The sequence below is a fragment of the Macadamia integrifolia genome, chromosome 13 (assembly GCF_013358625.1).
Source record: "Macadamia integrifolia cultivar HAES 741 chromosome 13, SCU_Mint_v3, whole genome shotgun sequence".
NCBI lineage: Eukaryota > Viridiplantae > Streptophyta > Magnoliopsida > Proteales > Proteaceae > Macadamia > Macadamia integrifolia.
The window spans coordinates 13,855,804-13,869,873 of record NC_056569.1 but is presented as its reverse complement, the minus strand read 5'-3'; the positions used below and the strand labels follow the sequence as shown (position 1 = coordinate 13,869,873).

At 39.7% G+C, this 14,070-nt stretch overlaps 1 protein-coding gene across 1 annotated transcript; it reads left to right on the top strand.

Annotated features, from left to right (window-relative positions):
• The first annotated feature begins 3,703 nt into the window (after positions 1-3,703).
• On the top strand, positions 3,704-13,443 carry LOC122059032. Its single transcript, XM_042621739.1, has 4 exons — positions 3,704-3,805; positions 11,889-12,011; positions 12,823-12,952; positions 13,027-13,443. Exons 1-4 carry the CDS (start codon positions 3,704-3,706, stop codon positions 13,134-13,136), a joined length of 465 nt encoding a protein of 154 aa, XP_042477673.1. The 3' UTR covers positions 13,137-13,443.
• Positions 13,444-14,070: the final 627 nt, after the last annotated feature.

Sequence of the window (14,070 nt, the reverse complement as noted above, 5' to 3'; positions counted from 1 at the left end):
CTTTAATATAGCGCCCTAATAGGGTAGCTCAAGAAAACCTATAACAAGGCCTTTCCTTCAAGTCCCACTGAAATCCTCCACAATAAACACAAGCAGAAACACCTAGTTATTTGAGATTTAGGCCAACAAAGCCTTCTTAGCCAATGCATCGACTACTTGATATATCTCATGAAAGGAATGTGTGATTCTCCAAAATATACACTCTAAGAAAGGCTTATAACCATTTTTGCATAAAAATTCAGAGTAAAGTCGAATTTTTAATGCATGAAAAAACCGATGTGGAATCACATTCCACCTATAGCTCCTGCACAATAGTTACCCCTTCAAGAAAAGCCCACCCATAAATACAAAAAACTTTTCAAATGAGAGCTAGAAGCATATCAAAAAATTTCTCAAACCCCCGCATGCCCCGAATTCCCTAAAGCGCTTCCATCAGTTGAGCACGATCCAATCAAAATCCGGTTTTTGCCACAACACCTCGTGAACCTGGTTTGATAAAAGATCAGGACTAAACCAACAACCACCTCTTTGAAATAATAAAGTCTTTAACAGACTTAACAGAGCACAAAAAAATAATAAAGGCCTCACATAGACCATGTAAAATAGAGCTAACAATGGCATTGAAATTTCTTGCCGACCCTTCAACCCTTTGTAAACGTCACTCTACCCATAGCTAGAAAGGAATTATAATCGCCATTGCCATCCAAATTCTTCAAAGATGAAATTGCAGCCTTTCTTCTCCACCAAGAAAAAAGTTTTTGAATAAAAGGGAAGTCAATCCATTTTAAATGAAAGATTTGCACAACAACTTCAATATAGAAACCGTAAAAGGGTACTCTAAGAACATATGGTTGATATTTTCTGACGCCTAACAACAGATAGAGCACCTTGAGACCAAAGAGGTATATCGAGAAAATATGAGTCGGTAAACTAGAAAGCATTGATGTCATCAGTTCCACTCTATCAGCCATCAACAATAGTTTCCCTTTCCAACCTATCTTTTGAGCCTTAAACTTATCCACTAAACGAAGAATGTGTTCCTTCTTAGCTCTCCGTTAAAAAGCTCAACCTTTAGAAATATGGTTTGAAAGCTGCATTCAAAAAAACCAAGGATGTCTTTAATTCTCCTTTTCCTAGCTACTAGAATGTGACCCAGAAATAATTTACTTTTCTCAAGATTAATCCGCTCACACGAATAAACTTGGAAGTCGTCCAACAAGCCCTTTACCTTCCTAATACATATGATATCAGAACTTATAAAAATAAACTATCATCTGCATATATACATCAAGTGTGTAAGAACCTAAAAATTCCTTGTACCAAAAAGTCACGCGAACATTTCTTTCATCCCGGAGAGTATATATATCTCATGACACTAAGCATCTTCTGCAATTATGAATAACATAGGAAAAACACAGGACCACCATTTGCAAGCACCAAGATTTTAGTCCAGATTAAAATATGGTGAATGTGATTTATCCACATTTTTGAAAAATCGAACTTTCGCATTACATCAAATAAAAAATTCCACTCCATAGTTTTGTACGCTTTTTGAACATCCAACTGTAAACTCAATCTGTTCCCATAAAACTTTGAGAACACATGATTACTAAAGTGACATTGGAAAAAAAAAAAAAAAAAAATCAACTTACCTTTCTGAAAAGATCCTTGCTCCTCCGAGAACAACCACGGAAAAATTGACGCTAATCTAATAACTATAATCTTGGAATCATCTTGAAGAAGAAATTCCCTAAACAAATAGGTTGAAACTGGCCCACCTTGTTCACACTTTCCACTTTTGAGATTAAAGTGATAAATTGATGTTTACTCTTTTCATTAAAAAAAAAAATGGCATGACACACCTCCCTCCTTACCATCTCCCAACACACCTGAGCAAAAGTTCTGAAAAATCCATCGGGTCCTGAAACACTACCAGGATCCCAAAAATCCATCTGGTCCAGAAGCACTACGAAGTAAAAACTACATTTTTCACCTCCTCTATAGACGGATCCACCATTAGCATCTCATTATCCTCCCTCAAAACATATTCAGGGATACACTCAAGAACATTAGAAGACCGGGTCGAACAATCCCTCTTCTAAAACTCCTCAAAATGAGCTGCTGAAAAATCTGACCAATATGGTTTGGATCTGAAATACTCAAACCCTTCAAACTTGGTTGTGGTTTGCAAGATGGAAATCTCTCTCTCTCTCTTCTCTCTCTCACACACACACACACACACTCACTTACCCACTCATAGGGAGAGACGATCCATTTGGGGCAGGGGAGATGAATAATTTTGGCCTAATAATAAGAAGACTGTTGCAGCATTGGATCTCCCCGAAAACCAGAAAGCTATCGATTTTGGTGAGAGGGTGGGAAAGGTTTCCATCGGTCTCTTGCACCTAGTCATTATCCTCTGCAATCACAAGAGGGACTTTCTATCACTTTCTCTCGTAATCTCTGTTTGTCCCCGAATCACTCACTCCCTCTTGGTTACAAAGACGTTGGAACAGAGAGATAGAGAGAGTTCAATTGAACCAAGCATCCCCTAAGCAACTACTATGTCCTCTCCATCCATAGCTGTCCATCCGTGTGGCAAAACTGCCATTCCCAACAAGGACACGCTTGTTGTAAACTTGGATTAGAATGAAGATATATAAAGGACAGGAATGCTAGCGAGTTATCCAGGATCTGCATATGCTAGCAAATTTAAACCGTTGGATTACATAGATTACATCAATACCGTTGGGTACTTGTTGTTTTACATAACCTACCCAGCCCCGATCCTTACCGTCACTCTTCTTCTCCCTCACAATATCCGGCGAGACAATGGTGGCCGCTATATCATCTATTTGGTCAAAATCAAGCAAGTGAACCCTTGATTCAGAAAGATGACATCGAAAGAGAGAACGCCCATTTCGATTTCCCATCCCTCGCAGCCGCTTCCGCTGCCACCCCCAAGTCCAAGAAGAAGAAATCTCAGACTTTGTCACTTGCCGAATTCAATGTAGGGAAGCCAGTTTGGGCCAGAATAGGCAAAGCGGTACAAAACCCCCGACTCACTACCGACGAGCTTCTTGTTCTCCCCACTAGAACATGTGAGCGCACCGCAGAGGAGCTCGAACGTTCTCGCAATGGCTTCTATTCGTATGGCCTTAACGATAATGCAGGCCGAAACATGTATTCATCAATAAGTAAAATCGAATCCATCTACGTACGGCATTAAAGATATCAATCTGGGCTCCGTGACGCGGACGAGGAACTCCAGGTTGAGGGAGTGGAGCTCGACCTTGTCTGCTTCTCTTTCTTCCATGATCGGCTTAAATTCCTTCCACATCCTAATTAGAAAATCCCGAAAGGAAAAATAAACCAGCCGATATTCCAAAAATCCTCTTTCATCAACCATTAACCTAATTACTATCTCAAAATTCACATAAACAAGAGCCCTATGCATCTAAAACGAAAGCGATCTCCAATCCAAGAATAAATAATAAGGGTTTTAATCCTGCTACATCAATCAGGATCTTCTTAGGTCTACCATCTCAAAAGGCATGAATGAAAAAACAAATTGAAGATTAACAAAAAAAAAAAAGGGGAAAATGGTGGAATTGAGGCGACAGCGGTGTTGCAGAAAGCCATTCGGTCCTCTGTCTGCTTTAACATCTCAACACGCTTTAAAATCTTAACTTGCCCCATAATCATGTTCTTGGCCGGCAATTTAGCCCCAGCCATCTCACAGCGACTTTGCTTGTTCTCTTTGTCTGGAGATACCATCGGAGTTCGTTTTCTCCAGCTAGATCTGGTAAAAAGAATGGTTTTTTCAACTCAAAGAGAGAGAGAGAGAGAGAGAGAGAGAGAGAGAGAGAGAAGGGAGAAGAGAGAGAAAGAGGGAGAGGAAAGGTATAGCAACAGTGGATTGGAAGTTTGTATATCTTCTCTCCATCCAACGGTTTAATTCGAGTTGATCAAATCCTACGGTCAAAATCTTGCTAACATTCCTAATTCCTCGGTACTGCGCTAGCATAGCTATCCCTCTCCCTATATTCATATATATATATATATATATATGTAAAAAGAACCACATTCATGCCCCGATTGTCTAAGTTTTATGACTTCAACAAATTGCCTTCCTTTTGATAGAGGCATGGTCCTTTTGACAATTTTTTTTTTTTTGCTAATGGATCAGTAACAATACATTAAGAATAGAACAAAGTTTCCCTTGATCGAGCAGTGAAATTCATTGCGCGATTGAAGGATTGTAGATCCCACCTCCCCCTCCCAACTGAGTGCTCCTAGGGTGCGTAGTGAATTGATCCCCCTTCACCATGGCCATCGAGAAACTCGGTCCTTAAGAAAAATCGAATATGTATTATAGGTTTTACATTTGGGAGCTTAGACGAATACAAAACAAAAGGAGTTATGAGGACAACACCTCCAACATTGCCATTAGTAGCATGGTTCTAAAAATTGGTTGGATCGGTCAGTATCGACATTTGGGAGCTTAGACGAATACAGAACAAAAAGGGTAAGTCTGTTTGATATGAACTGATCCAGATCAGTACCAGAATGGTATCGACCTTGATCGATCCCGATATTGATCTCAAGTTTAGAACCTGTAGAAACGCAACCCTAAAACGATGCAGAAGATAATAGAAAAACAAAACAAACAATGCACAAGGATTTTACGAGGTTCGGCAAGGTTGTCTATGTCCTCGGTGAGATGAGATCCTGCTTCACTATCAATGGAGAATAGGGTTATAGCGCTCTTCCTCACAACTCTCAGTATTTCTTGCACTAAAGAGAAAGAAACCCTCGCTACAAATATATAGCGAAAAAAACCCTAATCCGGATTAAACCACAATTGCCCTCAAATAAAAAATTCGAGCGGGGGGCTGCGCCCCCTACACCCCCTGCTATGCAGGGGCCTCCTGCCCCCCTTGCAACCCCCACAGCCCGCTAACCGGCTAGCGGGACTGCCGTCCTGCCTGTCTAGGTGCTGCACCAGTACTCCCTGGATTAAACTGCGATGGAATACAAGACATCATACACCAACTATCTCCACCTTGGCTTGAATTCTGTCGAGCCTCCTGTAAAGATAACTTGTAGACATCTTTATCATTGTACCTCATTAGAGGTACAAACCCGCACCTGTTTGGTGCGTCCCTCATCTTCAACAATGAGTAATATTAATCAAGTCCAAATAGGACTCGAACTTCTCTGTAGTAACTGGCTTTGTAAATATATTTGCATGATTGAGATCTGTATGAATTTTTCTCAAGTGAATACTGCCTTCTGACACAAGCTCCCTTATCTTATGAAATCTCACATCAATATGCTTTGTCCTTGCATGAAACACCTGATTCTTTGCAAGATGTATAACACTCTGACTGTCACAATGTAACATTGTACCTCTTTGCTTCAACCCCAACTCAAGAACCAGTCCAGCCAACCAGACTCCTTCCTTGGCAGCCTCAACTACTGCCATGTACTCTGCCTCTGTAGTGGACAATGCAATTGTAGACTGAAGCATCACCCTCCATGATATAGGTCCACCAACAAATGTAAACACATACCCTGTAGTAGACCTCCTCTTGTCTAAATCACCAGCATAGTCAGAATCAACATAACCTGCCAATTATGTAGAACTTCCCTTGCCACTGAACATAACACCTATATGTTTAATCTTGCTTAAATATCTGAAAATCCACTTAATTGCATTCCAATGCTCCTTCCCTGGATTACTCATGTATCTGCTAACAACACTGACTGCATGAGACAAATCCGGCCTGCTACAAACCATAGCATACATGAGACTCCCAACTAACGGCTCCACCTCCTCATGTGTTTAAGTGGCCAGCTAACGGAGTGCTAACCAGCTTAGCCTTTTCCATATTGAAACGCTCTAGCACCTTTTCAATATACCTCTTCTGAGTCACCCAAAGTTTACCTGCATTTCTATCTCTAAGGATTTCCATGCCAAGGATCTTCTTAGCGGCACCAAGATCCTTCATCTCAAATTCAGCACTCAACAAAGACTTCAAAGAGACTATATCATGTTTGTTCTTTGCAGCAATGAGCATGTCATCAACATAAAGCATCAACAAAATAATGAAATTTTCACTTGACACTTTATAATAAACACAACTATCATACTCACTTCTTGTGTAGCCAATCTTCATCATGTGGCAATCAAAGCGCTTGTACCACTGCCTATGAGATTGCTTAAGGCCATAAAGCGACCTCTTAAGCAGACAAACATGGTCTTCCTTTCCCTGCACCTTGAAACCTTCAGGCTGCTCCATGTAAATCTGTTCCTCCAAGTCACCATGAAGAAATGCAGTTTTCACATCAAGTTGTTCAAGCTCTAAATCATACATGGCCACCAAAGCAAGTAGTACCCTGATCGAAGTGTGTTTCACCACTAGAGAGAATTTTTCATTGTAGTCTATCCCCTCCTTCTGTGCATAGCCTTTGGCTACAAGTCTGGCTTTATACCTTTCACGCTCCTTCTCAGATGCTGCCTCTTTCTTACGAAAGACCCATTTACACCCAATGATTTTTCTTCCCTTGGGTTTTTCCACAATCTCCCAAGTCTTGTTCTTCTGTAGAGATTCCATTTCCTCCATCATAGCTGTCATCCATTTATCATGCTGTGTATCACTCAAAGCATCATGGTAGGAAGATGGATCACCTGTACCTACAGTGAAGGCATAGGCAACCATGTCCTCAAACCCGTATCTCATAGGTGCTTTGTGAGTACGCTTCCCTTTACCCTTTGCCACAGTATAGGGAACTTCTACTACTTCCTGTTGTCCTGGTAAGTCACTTGATGACTCATTCTCTTGTTGTTTCTAACTCACCTAACTCCACCTGCACAGTAGAACCTTCTTTATTTTCATCAACTGCTTGTGAATTGTAATTTGACTTCACTATATGAGACTCATCAAACACGTCTCTGCTAACCATAACTTTCTGTGAACTTGGATCCCACAACTTGAATCCCTTTACACCTTTCTTAAAACCAAGAAAGATACACTGTTTAGACTTTGAGTCTAACTTGGAACGCTGCTCACTCTCAACATGCGTATAGGCTGGACAACCAACTATTCGTAGAATAGAATAATCTACTGGTTTTCCTATCCATACCTCTTTAGGAATTTTACAATCAATCGCCTTTGATGGAGACCTATTGATGAGGAAACATGCCATGTTCACTGCTTCTGCCCAAAATCTCTTGCTCAACCCTGCATTCAGCCTCATACTCCAAGCTTTTTCTAGAAGTGTTCTGTTCATCCTTTCAGCTACACTATTTTGCTGTGGTGTCTTTGGAACCGTAAAGTGACGTGTAATCCCTTCAGCTTTGCACAATTCTAGAAACGGCTTGTATGTGTACTCTCCTCCATTATCTGTTCTCAAGTATTTAATTTTCTTTCTTGTCTTCCTTTCTATCTCAGCTTTCCATTCCTTAAATTTATTGAACGCCTCACTTTTATGCTTCATGAAGTAGATCCAGACTTTCCTTGAGTAATCATCAATAAAGGTCACGAAGTATTCTACCCCACCTTTAGATTTTGTTGTTGAAGGACCCAATACATCGCTGTGTACATAATCAAGCACCCCTTAACTCTTATGTTTTGCAGTTTTGAAACTAACCAGTTTCCCGAACACACAATACTTGCAGAAGTTCAGTTTACAAGTTTTTACTCTCTTCAACATTTTCCTTTTATGAAGCTCCATCAATCCTCTTTCTCTCATATGCCCTAACCGCATATACCACAGATAGGTATCATCTGTATCAAATACTGCATCTGTAGTCACAGATGCTCCACCTATAACTGTGCTCCCTATGAGTCTGTATAGGTTTCCTGCTAGCTGTCCCTTCATGACAACCTTTACACCCTTAATAACTTTGAGAACTCCACCTTCTGCTATGTACTTGCAGCCATTTGAGTCAAGTGCCTCCAAAGATATTAAGTTTTTCCTTAATTCTGGTACATGTCTCACATCTGCTAAGGTTCTTACTATCCCATCAAACATCTTGATTTTGATAGTGCCTATCCTAATGGTCTTGCATACAATATCATTCCCCATTAGGACAGACACACCATTATATGGTTGATATGTATCAAACCAATCCTTATGTGGACACATGTGATATGAACATCCAGAATGTAAAATCCAAGAATCAGAAGGTTGATTCTTACCTGATGATATAGAGAGTATATCTCCATCATCTCCATCTGAACTGTCAGCCACGCTAGCTTTCTCAGATGCCTTATCTACACCTTTCTTCTTTAAGTCCGCCTTCCTCTTCAAGCACTCTCTCTTCAGATGACCTTCCTTCTTACAATAGTAACAAGAGACCTTTGTCTTTGCCCCTTTTGATTTCAATCGATTCTTCCCAGATCGCTTCTGATTTGATCTCCCCCTTTCCTGCTCGTTGTAACCTCTGAAAAGACCTTCTCCTTGAGATTTCGTACTACTGGCCTTCTTCCTTATATCATTGGACATGAGGGCAGCTAGGACTTCATCCATCTCAAGGGTCTCCTTTCCGTACAAGAGAGTCATTACTAGGTGATCATATGATTCTGGGAGCGACGATAGCAATAGTAACGCCTTGTCTTCATCCTCGATCTTAACCTTCAGGTTTGTAAGTTTACTTACGATCTGATTGAGCATGTTAAGATGCTCTAATAGATCCGTACCTTCCTCCATCTGTAGAGAATATAATTGCTTCTTCACGAACAACTTGTTCGTTAAGGACTTAGTCATGTAGATGCTTTCAAGTTTCGCCCATAACTGCGGTGCAGATTCGATACCCACAACATATTGTAGGGCATCATCTGAAAGATTTAACCGAATAGCACTTACCGCCTTTTCCTCCATCTCTTCTCAATCTTCGTCAGTGATTTTTGCAGGTTTCTTCGACTTCCCCAATAACGTTTTCGCCAAACTCTGCTGTATCAGAAGATCCTTCATCCTTTGGCGCCAGAGGGTGAAATTGTTCTTCCCATTAAACCTCTCGATATCATACTTGACATTCGATCCCTTCCGTGCCATCGTGATAGTAAACCCTAGAAAACGGAAACCTAGAGCTCTAATACCAATTTGTAGAAACGCAACCCTAAAACGATGCAGAAGATAATGAAAAAACAAAACAAACAATGCACACGGATTTTACGAGGTTCGATAAGGTTGCCTACGTCCCCGGTGAGATGAGATCTTGCTTCACTATCAATGGAGAATAGGGTTACAGCGCTCGTCCTCACACCTCTCAGTATTACTTGTATTACAGAGAAAGAAACCCTCGCTACAAATATATAGCGAAAAAACCCTAATCCGGAAAGTACACAATTGCCCTTAAATAAAAAATTCGAGCGAGGGGCTGCGCCCCCTACACCCCCTGCTATGCAGGGGGGCCTCCTGCCCCCTTGCAAACCCCATGGCCTGCTAACCGGCTAGCGGGACCGCCGTACTGCCTGTCTAGGTGCTGCACCAGTACTCCCTGGATTAAACTGCGATGGAATACAAGACATCATACACCAACAAAACCATGCTCCTGACATGCTGCTCTTTTGCTAATTGATACAATATGCACTGATTACAAAGTACACCTTCCTGAGTGCAGGGCTACTCTTGTGCTAATCAATACAATTGTTACCTCTGTCAAGGGGGAAAGAAGGACGAGAGATATCAAACAGAGACAATCAATAGCATAAAACCTTAAATCTCAGTTGAGACAATATCTTAGACTGCATTCAGCCCAGAAGGTATCCCGGTATTCATATTTGATAGAATAGACACCAATAAATACGACGGAAACAAACATTCACACAAGACACTGAGATTTGATGAGGTTCACACACCGATTGGTGTGCTACGTCCTTGGATGAAGAAGAAGATGATTCCATAGTTAAGGCGTCGCTAGGCGTTGCCAAGGTGATGACTTGGCGTCCAGGCGGTTTGCCTGGGGTTTAGGTGACAATTGCCTTATACGAAAAAGAAGATGATTCCATAGTTGTCAAGGCGTGGTTAGGCGTTGCCAAGGTGATGACTTGGCATCCAGGCGGTTTTCTTAGAGCCTAGGCGACAATCGCCTTATTGCAATGCATGTCGCCTCGTGTTTTCTTATTTATTTATGCCAAATATCATTTAAGTTACTTAAGATATTATTCATAAACAAACAAATACCTCTTATTTGAATCCAATAAAAATAGTTTAAAAATCAAATTCCAAAAGAATAAAAATTCAAACCCCCAGTCCAAGAACAAAAATTGGATTTTGGTTATAAGGGTGATTTTCAACTTTTAAGTATTGGGGTTTTTCTCAATTATGAAAATTTTATAAATTTCAAGTTAGAACATTGCTAAAAACCAAAAGTCCGGTTAAATAATCTTTTGTTTTGATATCCATTAAATTATTTTCATTCAGACGATTTTAACAGCATTTGTGCACTTTAAATAAGTTTGACCGGAGCATAACTTTGTCATTACAATTCATATTTAAGTAATCTTATGCTTGTTGGAAAGCTGATTTGATGTTATACCTAATACAAAAAGTCTCATGTAAAGATAAAATCATTTGATCAGTCAAATTATTTATAGAACAAGATCATTTCTCTAAATGTTGATTTTTTATGACTTAATGTGACTTAGTGTTGATTTTTTATAATTTGATGTGGGTAAATGTTGATTTTTAATGACTTGATCTGGCTTAATGTTGATTTTTTATGATACAAAGTATATGTAGCTTACTAAATAATGTTAGAAAATAGGAAAAATAAAAAATAACACTTGGCGGCCTTGTTCACCTTAAGGCAGAGACATCTTCTCACCTAAGCACTTAGACAACCCTCAAACGCCTTAGTTCGCCTTAGCACCGTGACAGCTATGGATGATTCACTATGTTGGAAGAAAAGTTATGATGGAGTCATGGAGATCTCTCAAGAACACCCAAAAACTCTGACATGAAAAACCCCCAAATCTCGCAATGCTTGCTTAACAAGACGATAGTACACATATATATACTACTTCAAGTCGGGTCGATCCATCAGGTCACGGTCGGTCGGGTTGTACCGTACCGCGGGCCCAACCCCTTTGCTACCATCATCCATCTCAGAAAAAATCCCATTCAGGTTGCCACCAAAATATGTCAGAGCAGGTCAATCGGGTCAACAATTCGAGACATACATAATTATATCTATTGCCATTCAAATAATTGAACCCTGCCACAATTTATTCCCATAGCCCTATATAACTTCCATCTGTAAGCTAATCCAAGTATAAAAGAGAAAAATAATAAATACCAAAGTAAAGGGATTCATATCTACTGGCTTTGCTTCTTTCAAACTTTTATTATATTAGTAACTGCTGACTAAACAATAGGACTCCTTTAAAGTAACAGCTGTCCTAGTAAACAATCACCTGAAACACCTCTAAATTCTTAAAACTTACATGCTCAAGTAAAGAATTAAAAGCATGCTCCTTGTCTCTAAAAAATGACCTATAAACCTATTTTTCATAAAAATGTAATCCCCTTATGAAAACTTGCTCAAATTGGTTTCCCTTAAGAGAGCTTTTAATGTGCTGCTGGATATACCTCTCCATCAAAACCGCTTACTTGTCAAAGAGTTTTGTGGAATTGATTTTCCTCATAATCTCCAATTCATTGATGAATGCTTTGTTTATGTGACATAGTACACTGTGAGGCATGTTATTGTTTAATCCAGTTGATAATGAAATCAATTATTTTCTTCTACAGCATCTAGATTTATCCTTGTGGGAATGCTGACATTGAGTGTTGAAGCCAATATATTATCGCCATATTTGAAATAAGTTGTAAGCATTTAATGCAACTTCACTTATGAAGCTGTATCTTGCTTCCAGGAGGCATATGTAAAAGCACTAGGTAGAGGCTTCTCAGCCGCACCTTTCAACACTTTTACAATCAGGTTCAGACCTACGAGTAATTCTGGTTTGCATCATGTCAATGGGGATTCCGATTCTCAGGTATGTCAGTAGCCACACTGCTTTTTGAAATTGGGAATTATTGGCTGTTACCCATGATTGGGAAGATTTGTGTGGTCTTGGGTACCCAAAAGATATATGGGAAGATGAAATTATTTTCTGGGTAATTGAGACAAGTATGTGAATATTATGATTAATTTTATTTTGTTTGTATGTCTATCATGAAATGTTTCAATTATGGTGTACTTGGAGTGGTGTTCGTTAAATGAAAGATTTGGTGCAGAACAACTTAGTTCATGCCCAGAACAGATACATATGATGGGTCTAGATCCCATTGGCATCCCTAAATTGACCAGATGCAATGTATATTGTGCTTGCTTTTACAGTGGTGTCTGGAATTTCTTGGTTGTCTGTGGAAGTTCTCCACATGCAAGGACACATATTGGTGGATCACCTAAGACAACTCCTAGTCCAGGGGTTCATGTTGTCAGTGTCTTCATCTTTTCCTTGCTTTAAAATTGGTTTCTTGAAAGCAAATGGTAAAATAAGAAGGGGAAGAAAATACTTTTTCTTCATCTCTTTTTATTTGTGCATTTGGGCCCTGCTCGCCAGGGGAGGGTGGAAGTGATCCAATATGTTTGGCCTGCTACATCAGCTCAGGCATTTGATGATCTTCAACATCTGATAGATAGGCTGTTAAGAGTGGTTTTTTTTTTTTTTTTTTGGGGGGGGGGTGTTCAAATGTTAGTATTCACATAACGTAAACATTGCAGTCAATTTCTATTTTAAATATGTTGGGATTAGTACAAAAAATTGTACAACTACTAAATGTGATCTCTCTGCTACAATTCAGGCTTCTGAAATTGTAGTTGAAGCATTTGAAGATCCCAAGAACCTCACAAACAATTGGCAATTCACACTCTTTGAGCTGGCTCGTACACATTATGCTGCAATTTGCAAGGAAAAAGACAATATTTTCAATGGTGAGTTATTTGTTCTGTCAAACCATGAACTTAAAAAATGCATGGGTGCTCATTTTGTATTTCGCAAGCTGCAGGTGAGGTAACTGACAAGATGAGGTTGAAAGTGTGGAGAACTATTCCATTTGTAGAAGATGAATGTGTCTGTGGAACTGAAGCAGTTAAAATAATTTGTGGGCTGACGTAGCGGTTCTGTTGCTCCATTTGTTTTGCACCCATGCTGCATGAGTTAATCAGGTTAGATCCCAATTTTATCTGTCGTTAATATTGGAAATGATTCAACAGGTAAGACCAACGCATGAAAAGGCTCTTACTGGTAATGAATTCAAAATTTCTGTTCATACTTTCATCAATTTCATCCATTTTAATATTTTCTTCTGTTTGTCATTCCACATCTCATGTGTATCCAAACATTAAGGGTATTATTGTGGAAACCAGAAGAACGTTGTTACCATTTTTCTTATCCCTTTAATTCCAAGTTGATTGTTGAACAACGCCGGGTAATGGGTCAATGTGGCCTGTCGTACTGTGACCTTTGTGCCGTCCACTATTGCTAAGGCCGTAAGGGTTTTGTCGGACCCTTACGAGGTTAGGGTGGGGGTGGGGTCAGTCATGCAACCCCAAGGATGACTAGTTCTTTGCAGGGCATGTTGGGTTACTACTATTTACTATGGTTGGTTTTTGTTTTGCTGAAACTGCTGAAACCCACTGTGGATCATGGTCAGTTGGTATTCCAATGCCTTGCCAGATAAATCTTAATCTATTGCAGCAATGCAACACACCTTACTCAAGTTTCTCTATAATTTTGTGAAAAGGAAGCATTTTATCTGAGAATTTGAGCCTAATGATGATGACAGCTTGATTGACTTCTATCTGGTTATGGCTACAACTTCAATCTTGAACTATTAGCAATTAATGGATGATAGATTGAGCAACACAAGAATATCTGCAGATAAGCCAGAAGATGTTTTGCTTTGCACTTGCTCTTTGAGAATCAAGGTTTTGCTGTGTCATGTGTGAGAGAGTTGAGTCGATTATTATTACAGGAAAAAAAAAAAATGTACAAGAGATACGAGATTTACGTGGTTCAACCATGATCCACATATGTACACGAAGTGAGA